General features: G+C 37.7%; 1 protein-coding gene and 1 pseudogene across 1 annotated transcript in view; one reads left to right on the top strand and one right to left on the bottom strand.

Annotated features, from left to right (window-relative positions):
• The window catches only part of GUCY1A2 (guanylate cyclase 1 soluble subunit alpha 2), a 382,047-nt gene that overhangs the window by 24,231 nt on the left and 346,194 nt on the right, over positions 1-11,622 (top strand). Inside the window, exon 2 of the mRNA XM_007457361.1 lies at positions 9,589-9,650. Coding sequence (XP_007457423.1) covers positions 9,589-9,650 — 62 coding nt within the window. The remainder of the gene's footprint in view (positions 1-9,588; positions 9,651-11,622) is intronic.
• On the bottom strand, positions 1,765-2,514 carry LOC103069658 (60S ribosomal protein L7-like 1 pseudogene; annotated as a pseudogene).

Raw genomic sequence — 11,622 nt, 5'->3', positions numbered from 1 at the left:
TCAGAAAAATAAATGCTGTATCCAAAATTATACAGTCTAGCTAAGACTTAATTATCCCTTTCAACTGTAACCTTTTCTGCCTTGGTAAATATAGAACATTGTATTTCAGTTTAGAGGAGAAGATTAAAAGCTTGGCTTTTGGAGGCAGTCAGATATAGATCAGACACTTAATAGACTTAGATACTACCTAAGTGACTTCGGGCAAGTGTTTTTAACTTCTCTGGGTTCAATTTTCACATTTATAAAATTGGGGTAAGACTTTTTCCTCTCCTACAGGATTTTTGTGAGGATTAAATGAGTTGGGGCATGTAACTTGTTGGACCAATTGTTTGACACTTAGCACTCAACTTCTATTATAGCGTTGAATCCAGAAAGCTTACTCTTATTTCACTTTGTAGATTGAGTCAGCCCTGTGCCATCTGTGAGGTCCTGTTTGGTTTAAGGGTTTAGGACTGAAGTCATGTTTCTCCAAAGGTCTGCAATAAAGCAATATCAATTTTCCTGAGATGTCTAGAAGCGGTATCATCTTGTCTCATAGTCAGGATTCAGACAGCCAAGTTGGCCAAGATGGTGACCAGGAAAGTATGTTTCTCCTGAAGTTTCCCTATTAAGAAGTTAATGATCCTACCAGAACTATTTAAATAACAACATTTACAAATTTGGGGAAACAATTTTCTTGTTAGTTTTCTTACTAATGGTCACCAAAGTGAGATAAATTACCAATGGAAGCAGCAGCCTGTGGAAGAAATAGCATAGGAGACCTAAGTTCTTGTCTAGTTGATATCTCTTTCCAGCTTGTAGCTGAGGCAAAGCACCTTAACCTCTCTGAATCTCAGCATTTTCATCTGTAAAATGTGGATAATTATATCTGAGACTTACAAGGTTGTTGTGAATATATAATGAGATGAAGGAAAAGAAAGTGATTCGTAAACTGTGAAGTGTTATACAAACTGAAGGTGGTGGTGTTATTTTCTGGTGTTCGTTGAAAACAGAAATTCTTGGATTACTTAAATGTGCTCTTGCCTGAGGTAGAGAAGAACTAATAAATAGCCCTTTGAATCTGTTTCAGTTCAAAGAATATATGTTTTCAGATTAAATCAGTATTGATGGTGTTAGGTCTTGTCAAACTGAAATTCAATCACTCTTTTGGAAGGGCATTTAAAAATAACAAAGGGGAAGATATTTGGAAAGCAAAGATATTTTGTATAGAAAGACTTAATTATCACATTGAGTATATGTTAAATATATTCAGTTAAAAATCAATAATTAAATGGTAATGAACACTGTGCTCTGCTAATTAGAACTTACTTTTTTTTTTTTCACAGCAGACAACTGAACATTGCTTTTGTGCGCTTCTTGTATTTCAAGTTCTTTCCAAAACAAGGCCCTTGGATACCCCAGGTTCAATATGCCCCTGGGCCTGGTCCACTGCTGTCTTGTATTCATGTGTGGGTGTTCATTCATTCACCAACATTAAATCCCAGGATAGGTGTGATAAAACAGGACTCCCTCCTCCATGGCCCAAGTCCTTTGCTGGTTTCAGAGGTGGACGGCGGTCTTTGCAGAAAACACACAGGAACTTTTTCTTGGAACTGAAGTGGGATAAAAAGTGCCTGCCTTGAACATCACCATCTTTTCCCTGACCCTTCCCCTCCAGTTCCTGAAGATACAGCAGAAAATAATCTTGCTTGAAGATACTGGGTAACAATTCCATAAAACAAAAACACATGCTTCCAATGTACTGTGCTTTCCGATATGCTGGGTTTAGTTCAGCTGCTGGATGAGCTGATTGATACGTTCACCTCTATAGCCAGGTGAGCCCACTTCCTTGAGGAAGCCCACTCTATTCTTTGTAGCGTGACGGGCCACTCAGAGTTGGGAAGGGCGCAAGAACCCTGAGATCACCTGAAAATTCTTCCCTGGGAAGGCAATTTCGTGAATGAGGTCTTCCAAGCAAATGACACAAAACTTCCCCAGGTGCTCCTCAATCACTGTGTTGTCTGTCAAAGGGATGATTTTATTCTTGACCTTGGCTTGTCCACGTTTCAAGATGAGGTCCCGAACTGACTTCAAATTTGGAAATCCCCAGGTCACATAAGGTTCCACTATACGAAGCGTTTTTATGGTTTGAGGAGTTACTTGCATAAAGACACCATTGAAAATCTTATTCAGGCTGAGTCTTACAATCGTCCTCTGCACCAGTAAATTCACCGCATTAATCCTTTTGATGCATAAAACAAAGACCAAGGAATGTTTATCTGGCACTTGCAAGCCGTGAGGTTTCACTTCTAGTCGTCTGAGTTGCACCCTGTCACGTAGTTGCCACCAGGAATCATGTAGGAACCATTCTAGTCGCTTAAACTAGATCTCTTTTCCTTTCCTCTGCTCCTTCCTTTGCAAAAGCACCTGCTTTGCCTAGGTGGCTTTCAGGGCTTGATAAGCCTTCCTCTTTTTCAGGAGATTTTTTGGAACCAAAGGGATCATTTTTCTTGGCTCTTCCTCCACCATCTTTCCAACTCTAGAACTTACTTCTAATAAGGCCAAGGTTATCAGTTTGAATCCCATTGTGGGTCAATTAGCATAATATCAGCCTTCACCCTAAGCTTTCATGAGGTCACTCAAATGTGTACCTATGTTCACAAGGAGAATAAAAGTGGAGATTGGACGAAATCATGCAGATTTTCAACGAGTATGTATAGAACTATATATTATAATGTATCTCCAACTTTTATTTTTTTCTTTTAGCATACTTATCATTTTTGCTTTTTTTTTTTTAAAGGTGTAATACTCTTTTTTAAATTTTATTTCTTTATTTTTGACTGTGTTGGGTCTTCGTTTCTGTGCGAGGGCTTTCTCTAGTTGTGGCAAGCGAGGGCCACTCTTCACAGCGGTGTGCAGGCTTCTCACTGTCGCGGCCTCTCCCGTTGTGGAACACAGGCTCCAGACGCGCAGGCTCAGCAGTTGTGGCTCACGGGCTTAGTTGCTCCGCGGCATGTGGGATCCTCCCAGACCAGGGCTTGAACCCGTGTCCCCAGCATTGGCAGGCAGATTCCCAACCACTGCACCACCAGGGAAGCCCCATTTTTGCTTTTTGTAGTTAATTGTCTGGACTACCAATTTTGTTTAGGAAATTGCTGGTGTAGTTCACAGATGATATTCCAAGTTTCCTGAAAGGTGGTTTAATCTCTGGTGCATTCTGACCCTCTGTTTACAAGTGCTAACTTTGCAATGCTTTACTTCAAATGACCCTGAGAACTATGAACTTCTTATATGTGTTTTTTAGATGGGAAAATGGAGGCATTTTTTTCCCAAGGTTTTTTACTCCCAGGTGAAGAGATTTTGGCTAATTTTATAAAAAGGTCAGTAGCACAGCTGGGCTTGAAATACAGAGGTCCTGACCCAAAGTTCTATATTTAATTTGTAGTGTTTTTTTCCCTTTTTGGCTTATATATAGTAAGTTTAGTCAAAGGCTGGGAAAATTCATATTATGCCTGGATCTTTAGCAAGACTGACAATTACTACAATTACATGTCTTTCAGAAGTACCTATGCTGTTTATTTGATGTGACATTATTTTGACTAGTTTTGTTAAAAATACCAATCATATAATTTGAACCATTGGTATCTACAGGCCTACCCATAAAGATAGGGTATCTAACATTACAATTTTGATCACTTTAAGTGAAGAAATTTGGCATATCATATCCTTATAAGAAAAATGCTCTTATGTTATGAAGAAAGCAGAGATCTTTGGATTGTGATTTGGAGGATGATGAAAAGGTTCCTTACTCCCTAATTTATCTCTCACTGACCCTCCTATTTACCAAAATTCCACCTTTAGTGGTTCAGACCATCTTATATAAAGTAGGAAAGCCCATTTATACCATCATTTACCTTAGTAAGGATTGAGGATCAAGTTTCTTAAGTAGGATTCCTCCTGAGTACCATCTGGGGTCAGGATACTAAGAGGATTTCAAATTTTGATGAAGGAAAGAGAATATGCAATGATGATTTTTGGAGACCTATTCTGGGAGTTTAGATGATGGTGGTGGGGATTTGTTCTATCAGAAGCAATGTAACTAAACTGGACACTCAGAGGGTAGGGAAGAGGGTGAGGGAAAGCTAAGGATGGGAAAGTGAAAGTGTATCTAAGACAAGATATTCATGATTTTTGCTTATGGTCTTGTTTGTGTACATATGTTTAAAGAACATTAAGTGTGTTGTCAAGAAGCAAACAATTAACTTGAAACCATGTGATTCTTCATTTTTATGTTGATGTTAAAAAAATGCTTTCTTATTATGGAAGTTTCCTAGGGGAAAAGATGCTCTTTTTGTAAAGGAGGGCTTCTACTCTCTCTAATTTTGATTCTTTTTTAGTCAAATGGTGATAATATCAATCTAACTATGTCATTGGATTGGTGCAAAGATCGATTGGGATAATATGCATTAAAAACATGAAATGTAAAGTGCTGAACCAAATACAGGGTGTTAAAAATTATGTGCAGTACAGGTTGGAGATTAAGTGCTTGGATTCTGGAACAGACTACCTGAGTTTCAACCCTGGCTTTGTCTCTTTTTACCTGTTTGACATAGGACAACTTAAACTTTCTGTGTCTCAGTTTTCTAATCTGTAAAATAATAACCTAACTCATAATGTTAATGTGAAGATTAAAGAAGTTAATATATGTAATGGGCTTAAAGCAGTGCCTTGCATAGATTAAATGCAACAATCATATTAATTGTTGCATTGTTATGTATGTGTCAGTACAAAATTGAATACTGACATAAGTGCATGGGAGTGAATTACTTGGAAATGCTTTAAGCAATATAGTTCTCTGTTTACCTAACAAATCATATTTAACTATGAGCTATTAGTGGAACTGTGTTGATTTAGCAGTTATGTGTGAACATCTTTCAGAAGCTTTCTTCTTTTGATATTTGAGTAAAGAAACTACTCTCATTAATGCTGACTTATTCAGGTAACTTTTGTAGAGTATTGGTCTTGATCATCATGTTTATATCTTACATGAAAGGTTTTCAACCCTGACTAACATTAGAAGCAAATGGGTCCGCCAGTTGTATTGGAAAGTTTGGGGGTGGCACTCAGGCATTGGTATTTTTTAAAAGCTCCCCAGGGGATTTTAATTGTTGGCAGAGTTGGAAATCACTGGCCTAGAGCAATAGTAATTAAATATATATCCATATCATTTAGTTTCTGACACTGAAATATATTTTTTTCACACTTAAATAAATAAAATGACATGGCTATTTATGGATGTTTCTTTAAAGGCAGACCTATTGTTTCCATTAATTCTGTAGCTTGTGTTATAAAGCAGAAATGAGAAGTTTGTTTTAAAATTATCTGTGGAGTTTTGGGTTTTTTTGGCATGATGAAGGCTGTATATATTTTAAAAATATATAGGATCACACAATAGTAAAGGTGAGAGGGACCCTCAAAGCATCTAGTAGAAATATTGCACACTTTGAAGCCAGTCCTGGCTTGCAGTGACTGATTCACTTAGAGCTATATGATCTTGGGCTACTTACTTAATCAGTCTGAGCCGCAACTTCATCTCTGTAGAATTGAGATGTATGTGTACTTTGTACGATGACAACTGCATTTCATATGATACACACACACACACACACACACACACACACACACATCTTGACTGCCTGACTCCTGCCTGATCCCCATACCATTTGGTGCAGATATCTAGAGCAGGGACTGTGTGGGAGCCTCTGCAGGGCTGTCTGAGCTTGAAGGGCCAGTTACTGAGAACTGCTTCCTCCCACTACTCAGGGATCATTTCTCTGGCTCTTTTTGGATTATTTCATGGCTGACTGTTTGGATCCCATGACTTTTCATGAGCATAACATTTAGTCTGTTGGGGGTCAGTTACTGCTAAGTAGAGTGAAGCTGTTAATGAGACTAGAGATGAAGATGGCTTCTTGTTGCCACATGATGGAAGCTTTGGGTACTTCCTCTTTGAGCCCTAGACAATACATGTGCAGGACACAGATGGCTGCTTTCTCTTTCCAGCTGTCTTCCTGTCCATTGCTTCTTTGTGTTGAGTAGAGACAGTAGGAAGCCACTATCTCTATCTTAGTTTGGGGGAAGGAGAGAAAAAATTACAGACTTCTTTGATTTTCTTTTGTATGATAGGGACAGTGGATTTTGTCTCCTTCCCAACCCTTGTCTTTCAGATCCTGTAGCATATGGCTATAAACATATTACATCATCCAGCTCTCCTGTTGCACATTCTTTATGTCATAAGAAGGAGGTTCATGGGTTGTTTCTAATTAGTTATAAAGTATAATGCTTGAAGTCTTCATCTTCGTTATGGTGCATCAATGTCCTTCCCACTCATAGGCCTGGATTTAGGTCTATTCTCAATCTTCTGAGATTTCTGCTTTTGTCACCATCTCTCTGGACTGATCTGAAGGTTTCATTGGAAATATTTATAAATTCAGCTACCATTTTCCTATTTTCCCCTCAGCTGGAATAGGCACCATCTTCTCACTATTAGTATTAGTGGTAAGTCTATTGATTTTTTTAGCTGATGAAGATCTTGAAACATTACACTTGTGGGGTGGGTGTTCTAACATAAACTTTGTACTCCACTAGATTTTGAGACTCTTGAGGGTAGGAACCCAGTGAACATAGTCATAACTATCATTTATTATACACCTACTATGTACTAGTGACTTCGATTTAATTATTTCAATTAATTCCCATAAAAATAATGTACACATAAGGAATCATTTCAGATAGCTTAAGTAAACTGCCCAAGGTCATCTAGTTCATGAGTAAGAGTTGGATTTTGAACTCAGTTTGATCTTAAATCCTCTTTTCTAAATCATCTTTCCAAACTCCTTCTTAAAGAAAAGGGTAGATACAGATAAGAGGGATGGGATTTGGGCCTGTTGAAGGTTGAATGGAACTGGTATGGAGTTTCATTCTTAAAGAAAAGGAGAGAAGATCTGCAGATCTTCAGAGCCCTTGCTTTTCCCACTAATCTACACTGACTTGCATCACTGGAACACATTGACATTTAGTAAATGGACCCTACAACCCTCAAGGCAGAAGTTACCCCTTCAGAAGGCTTTGGCCCATGTGCAGGTCTTCACTTTGTGCTTTTTATTCATGTCAGAGAGGCTCAGATTATGTGAAGATGTCTCAGAATCAGACAAACTCTGAAGAAGATTGGAGTGAATCCGTGGTGATAGTCCATGGTGAGGAGTCAGGTCTGTATTGAAGTCAGCCTTGGCTTTCTGAAGATCAGGGGATACTCTGCAGTCAGCCTCTATGCTTACAGTTCAGACCACCAGAATATGCCCACTGGATTTGGCAAGCAGTAGGAAGTATATAAATCTTTATGAAGTTGAAGCTTTGTTGAATGTGCCCAGAGAATATTTTCCATTTAATGTATTTGGAAACTATAAATATAATTCCCGCTGGGGAGTAAAAGTAATTGCTTCAGAAAAGAAAAAATCAGTTCTTTAAATGGCTTAACTCCTTTCACAAACATTTGCTTTTTTTAATGACTGGGAAATTCCTGGTACAGGAAAATAAAATGTCCTTTGTTACAAAGGAGGTCGTTCTGGTCTTAACTGACCCTATGCACTCTAGTTCCTGTTTTCTGTTCCATATTTTGTCACCAGAGGTTATTGGAAGGATAATCCCTCTGTGGATTTTCACTGCTTTTAGGGCATGTTGCCAAAGAGAAAGTTATCTTGGCTCAGAAACTGCCAAAGCAGTTCAGAAAGCTCAGATCCCAGGGGTACTGAGCCAGTGACTGATAATGACTTGATTTAGGTTGGCCATGGGTTGGATTTTTAAAGCACACTTTTTATGTGTGTTAGGTTTGCTGTGTCTGCTTCACCCTCTTCAGATTTTTCAACAGACTCATTGCTTCTTGGATCAGGAAGGATTTTCCTTTCCTAGGCATGCTATTCTGCTTTGATTCTATTCTTATGAACAGAAACATCTGTACCAGTTTGAGGCCTCATGTTCATCTTTTTAACCTAGTATAAAGGAAAAACAGCTGTTGAAAGAAGTTGCCCTGTATCTCTTTCTTTGAACACTGGAGGCTGATTTCTCCTAAAATTAATTTCTGAAATGGCTTGGCTAAAGTGAAGAGTATATCTGAGCTCTTAGATTTGCTCAGTGAAGATGTTCTCCTAAATGGTAGTGTAGAATAGTTCTCAGTGGATGCCTTTGATTTAATTGAAGCTCAGTTTCCTCAAGCTTTAAAATAGCCATTTCCAACCAAGGAGGATGTTGAAAGTATTAGGTAGGGAGATTTTTACATCTATCCTGGACATTTTTCATAGAGAGGTAAACATGGAAGAGGTTCAAATGAACCCTGACAACAATCTCTGTAGTCTCCTTTAAATTACATATCTTTAAGACAATCTCTTTGAAGGATTAGGGGTGGGAAATAAACTGATATTTATTAACTGCTTCTTAGGCAGCAGCATTGTGCTAGATGCTTTCTGCAGATTACCTTTTTAGATTTATCTAGGTTTGTGTGGTTAATTAGTGACAGCCCATAAGATTACCAAACTACCATGCTGCTCTCACATCTTGAAGGGTCTGTGTCAGAGTCATTACAACCCCCCAAAATTCATCCATGGCTATAATAGATCAATGTTTTGATAAGCTTTTTTTTTTTCCTGCTTGATTAGAAGTTTTTATTATTTAAAAAATTCAGGGCTTCCCTGGTGGCGCAGTGGTTGAGAGTCCGCCTGCCGATGCAGGGGACACGGGTTCGTGCCTCTGTCCGGGAAGATCCCACGTGCCGCGGAGCAGCTGGGCCCGTGAGCCATGGCCGCTGAGCCTGCGTGTCCGGAGGCTGTGCTCCACAACGGGAGAGGCCACAACAGTGAGAGGCCCGCATACTGAAAAAAAAAAAAAAAATTCACACCCTTGCCACTGAGAATTTGGTTCTTATTATAATTTGTTAATAAAATCTGTGTTTTGAGTCACTTTCATGCCTCCCTAGGTCTGAGACTCCAAGATGAGGCTCTGTTGCATAAATAAGTCTAGAATAATTCTTGCTCTGGGATTAAGAAACTCTGTCTTTAGCTGTCATGGAGAGGAGAGGATTGTAAAATTCAGTCATGAGCTGCTTAGGTATTTTCTGCAGATCCCATTTCTTGCCCCAAACACTGTGGCCCCTCTCGGACACTCTAGAACCCTTGCTTGAAATCTCTTGAGGAAGTCAGGCTTGACCTGGGCATTACTCATCTTCTTTAGTACACCCCTCTCCACTGCCCCCAATGTCTAGGTTTATTGTAGGCAGCCAATGAGTATTTTGTTGGACTTAATAGCTAGTACAAAAGCATTGGGGAAAATATGGCTAGAAAATGCTATCATATTTGAAATTGGGAAATTCTGGGTAATTGCTGAGTGCCTCATATTATTAGTTCTTGTGGGGAAAATACATGGCAGAATTCATGATGGGTTTATATTGTAAAACGAAAACTCTTATGAGATGAATCAGATGCTACATATCTGCTTATGATACTCAGAATGGGAATGACACTGATTTGCTGATAATGTATTATTATTATTATTCTGTAGCCCCAGATGATACAGCAAACTCTCAAGAGGACATTGCAGTATTATGAGCACCAATTTACTGGGTAAGTAAAAATGGATTTTGGCTATTATTGGGGACAAATTAAAGATAATCACTACATAGAGAACAGACCTGTGGTTGCCAGGTGGTGGGGGAAAGGGTTGGGGGAGGGATGGAGTGGGAGGTTGGGGTTAACAGATGTAAACTATTATATATAGAATGGATAAACAGCAAGGTCCTACTGTATAGCACAGGGAACTATAGTCAATATCCTATGATAAACCATAATGGAAAAGAATATATATAAAAATAATGTAGATATGTATAACTGAATCACTTTGCTGTACAACAGAAGTTAACACAACATTGTAAATCAACTATACTCCAATTTTAAAAAAAAGAGTTACTCAAACATAGCTGTTGAACATGTGGGCAACCAAGCCAACCTTATTGCATAATGATTATGATCTCAGTGTGAAGTGGGAGCTCATAGGAGCCCCATGGAGTGATTTCCTTTAGTTTATTTGTGTTGAATCCTTTTAAGTAAAATCCCTTTTGCTAGTGCTTTCCTTTTTCTTCCTTCTTGTGCTCTTACCCTCTCATTCTCATCCACTGAATCTCATATTTTGCCTTAGTAATATCATAAGGTTTATTAGTACCAACCAAGAGGCTTTAAATGGGATTTTAGGATCCTTCAGTAAAGTTTAATCAAATTCACTACAAGCTTAACACAGTTCACTGAGAAGTGTTTGTTTAGTTAGAGTCACATGTAACATATTTCCTTTATTTATTCCCCATTTCCTGAAATGGTTGTGGTATGATGTAAAGTAAGAAGATTTGAGGTCAAAAGACAGGAATTCAAGGCCTCACCAGGATATAGAACTTTAAAGTAACTTTATCTCTTTTAAAGGGTGATGGTGATGGTAACAACTAAATCAAGGATTATATGTCATTATTAAATGAGGTAATTTTAATGAAAGTATTTTGTAAACAGGAAGCTCCAAATAAGTGTAAGGTATATCCTTGATTGGGTACAGCAGAAAGCAGTTGGCAAATACAAAAGCCTAAATTCACTTTCTGATGCAGTCTAGCTATTTAAATTAAATGTACAATGTACTACAGCTATTTATCTTTGTAGAAGTTTAAGAACTTATGAGGAGTCAAGTTTCAAACCCTGGTACCTCTTGAAATGCTATGGGGAATCATTGAACATTTATGGGTAATAGTCATTACCATGGAGATCAAGAACATATTTTTGGCTTATTAGGATATAGTGTTTTTTTTTTTTTTTTTTTTTTTTTATAAAACAAAAGGGAGGAAAACTTAGTGGAAAACTAATCTCAGTACCGAGTAGAATGCCATATACTTTAAGTGCTTGATGATTATGTTAACTGTCATTTCAAAGGGAATTGCCCTGAAACTTTGTTATATCAATCCTCAAGAGTACAGTACTAGAAAAAACATATTATTTAAACTCATGAGATGGTTTTTAATTTGAGACTATTTGTAGTTTTAAATGGTTTATTTTAAGGGAGATAAATAATGTCAAGTTAATCTCTTCCCACATACTCTAAAATAAAACTTAATCACTCTAATTGGATTTGCTGCTTTCAAATATGGTGTTTGGATTAAACTAGTCAATGTATTTAGAACAATTCCTGGTATGTGGTAAGCACCACATGCTTGTTTACTCATATTTATTATCATCATTATTTTTAAGATTTTAATGACAATACCAGTAATGAAATGCAAATTATTTCTGGAATTATGAGTGCCCTCTCCGTTTTGAAATCAAATAATGACTGATGAAATAGTCTTATTTGTGAACTAAATTATGTCTTCATGGCAAGTCAGAGTGGGAATCTTATAAATATGATCAAACTAGATAACTAAACTGTATTACTATAATCGCTGAAAAATTTTTTTTCCATTAGTAGGATGGAGTTCTCTTTCATCTAAATAACTGCCTCAACTCTCCTCTCAATCTCTGTAGACATAGCCTGTGGTATTTCTTTGTTCATTGCCTAAATGGTCTT

Source organism: Lipotes vexillifer, unplaced genomic scaffold, assembly GCF_000442215.2.
Source record: "Lipotes vexillifer unplaced genomic scaffold, Lipotes_vexillifer_v1.1 scaffold825, whole genome shotgun sequence".
Lineage (NCBI taxonomy): Eukaryota > Metazoa > Chordata > Mammalia > Artiodactyla > Lipotidae > Lipotes > Lipotes vexillifer.
Note: the sequence above shows the minus strand (reverse complement) of the source record. Positions and strands in the feature narration are given on the sequence as shown.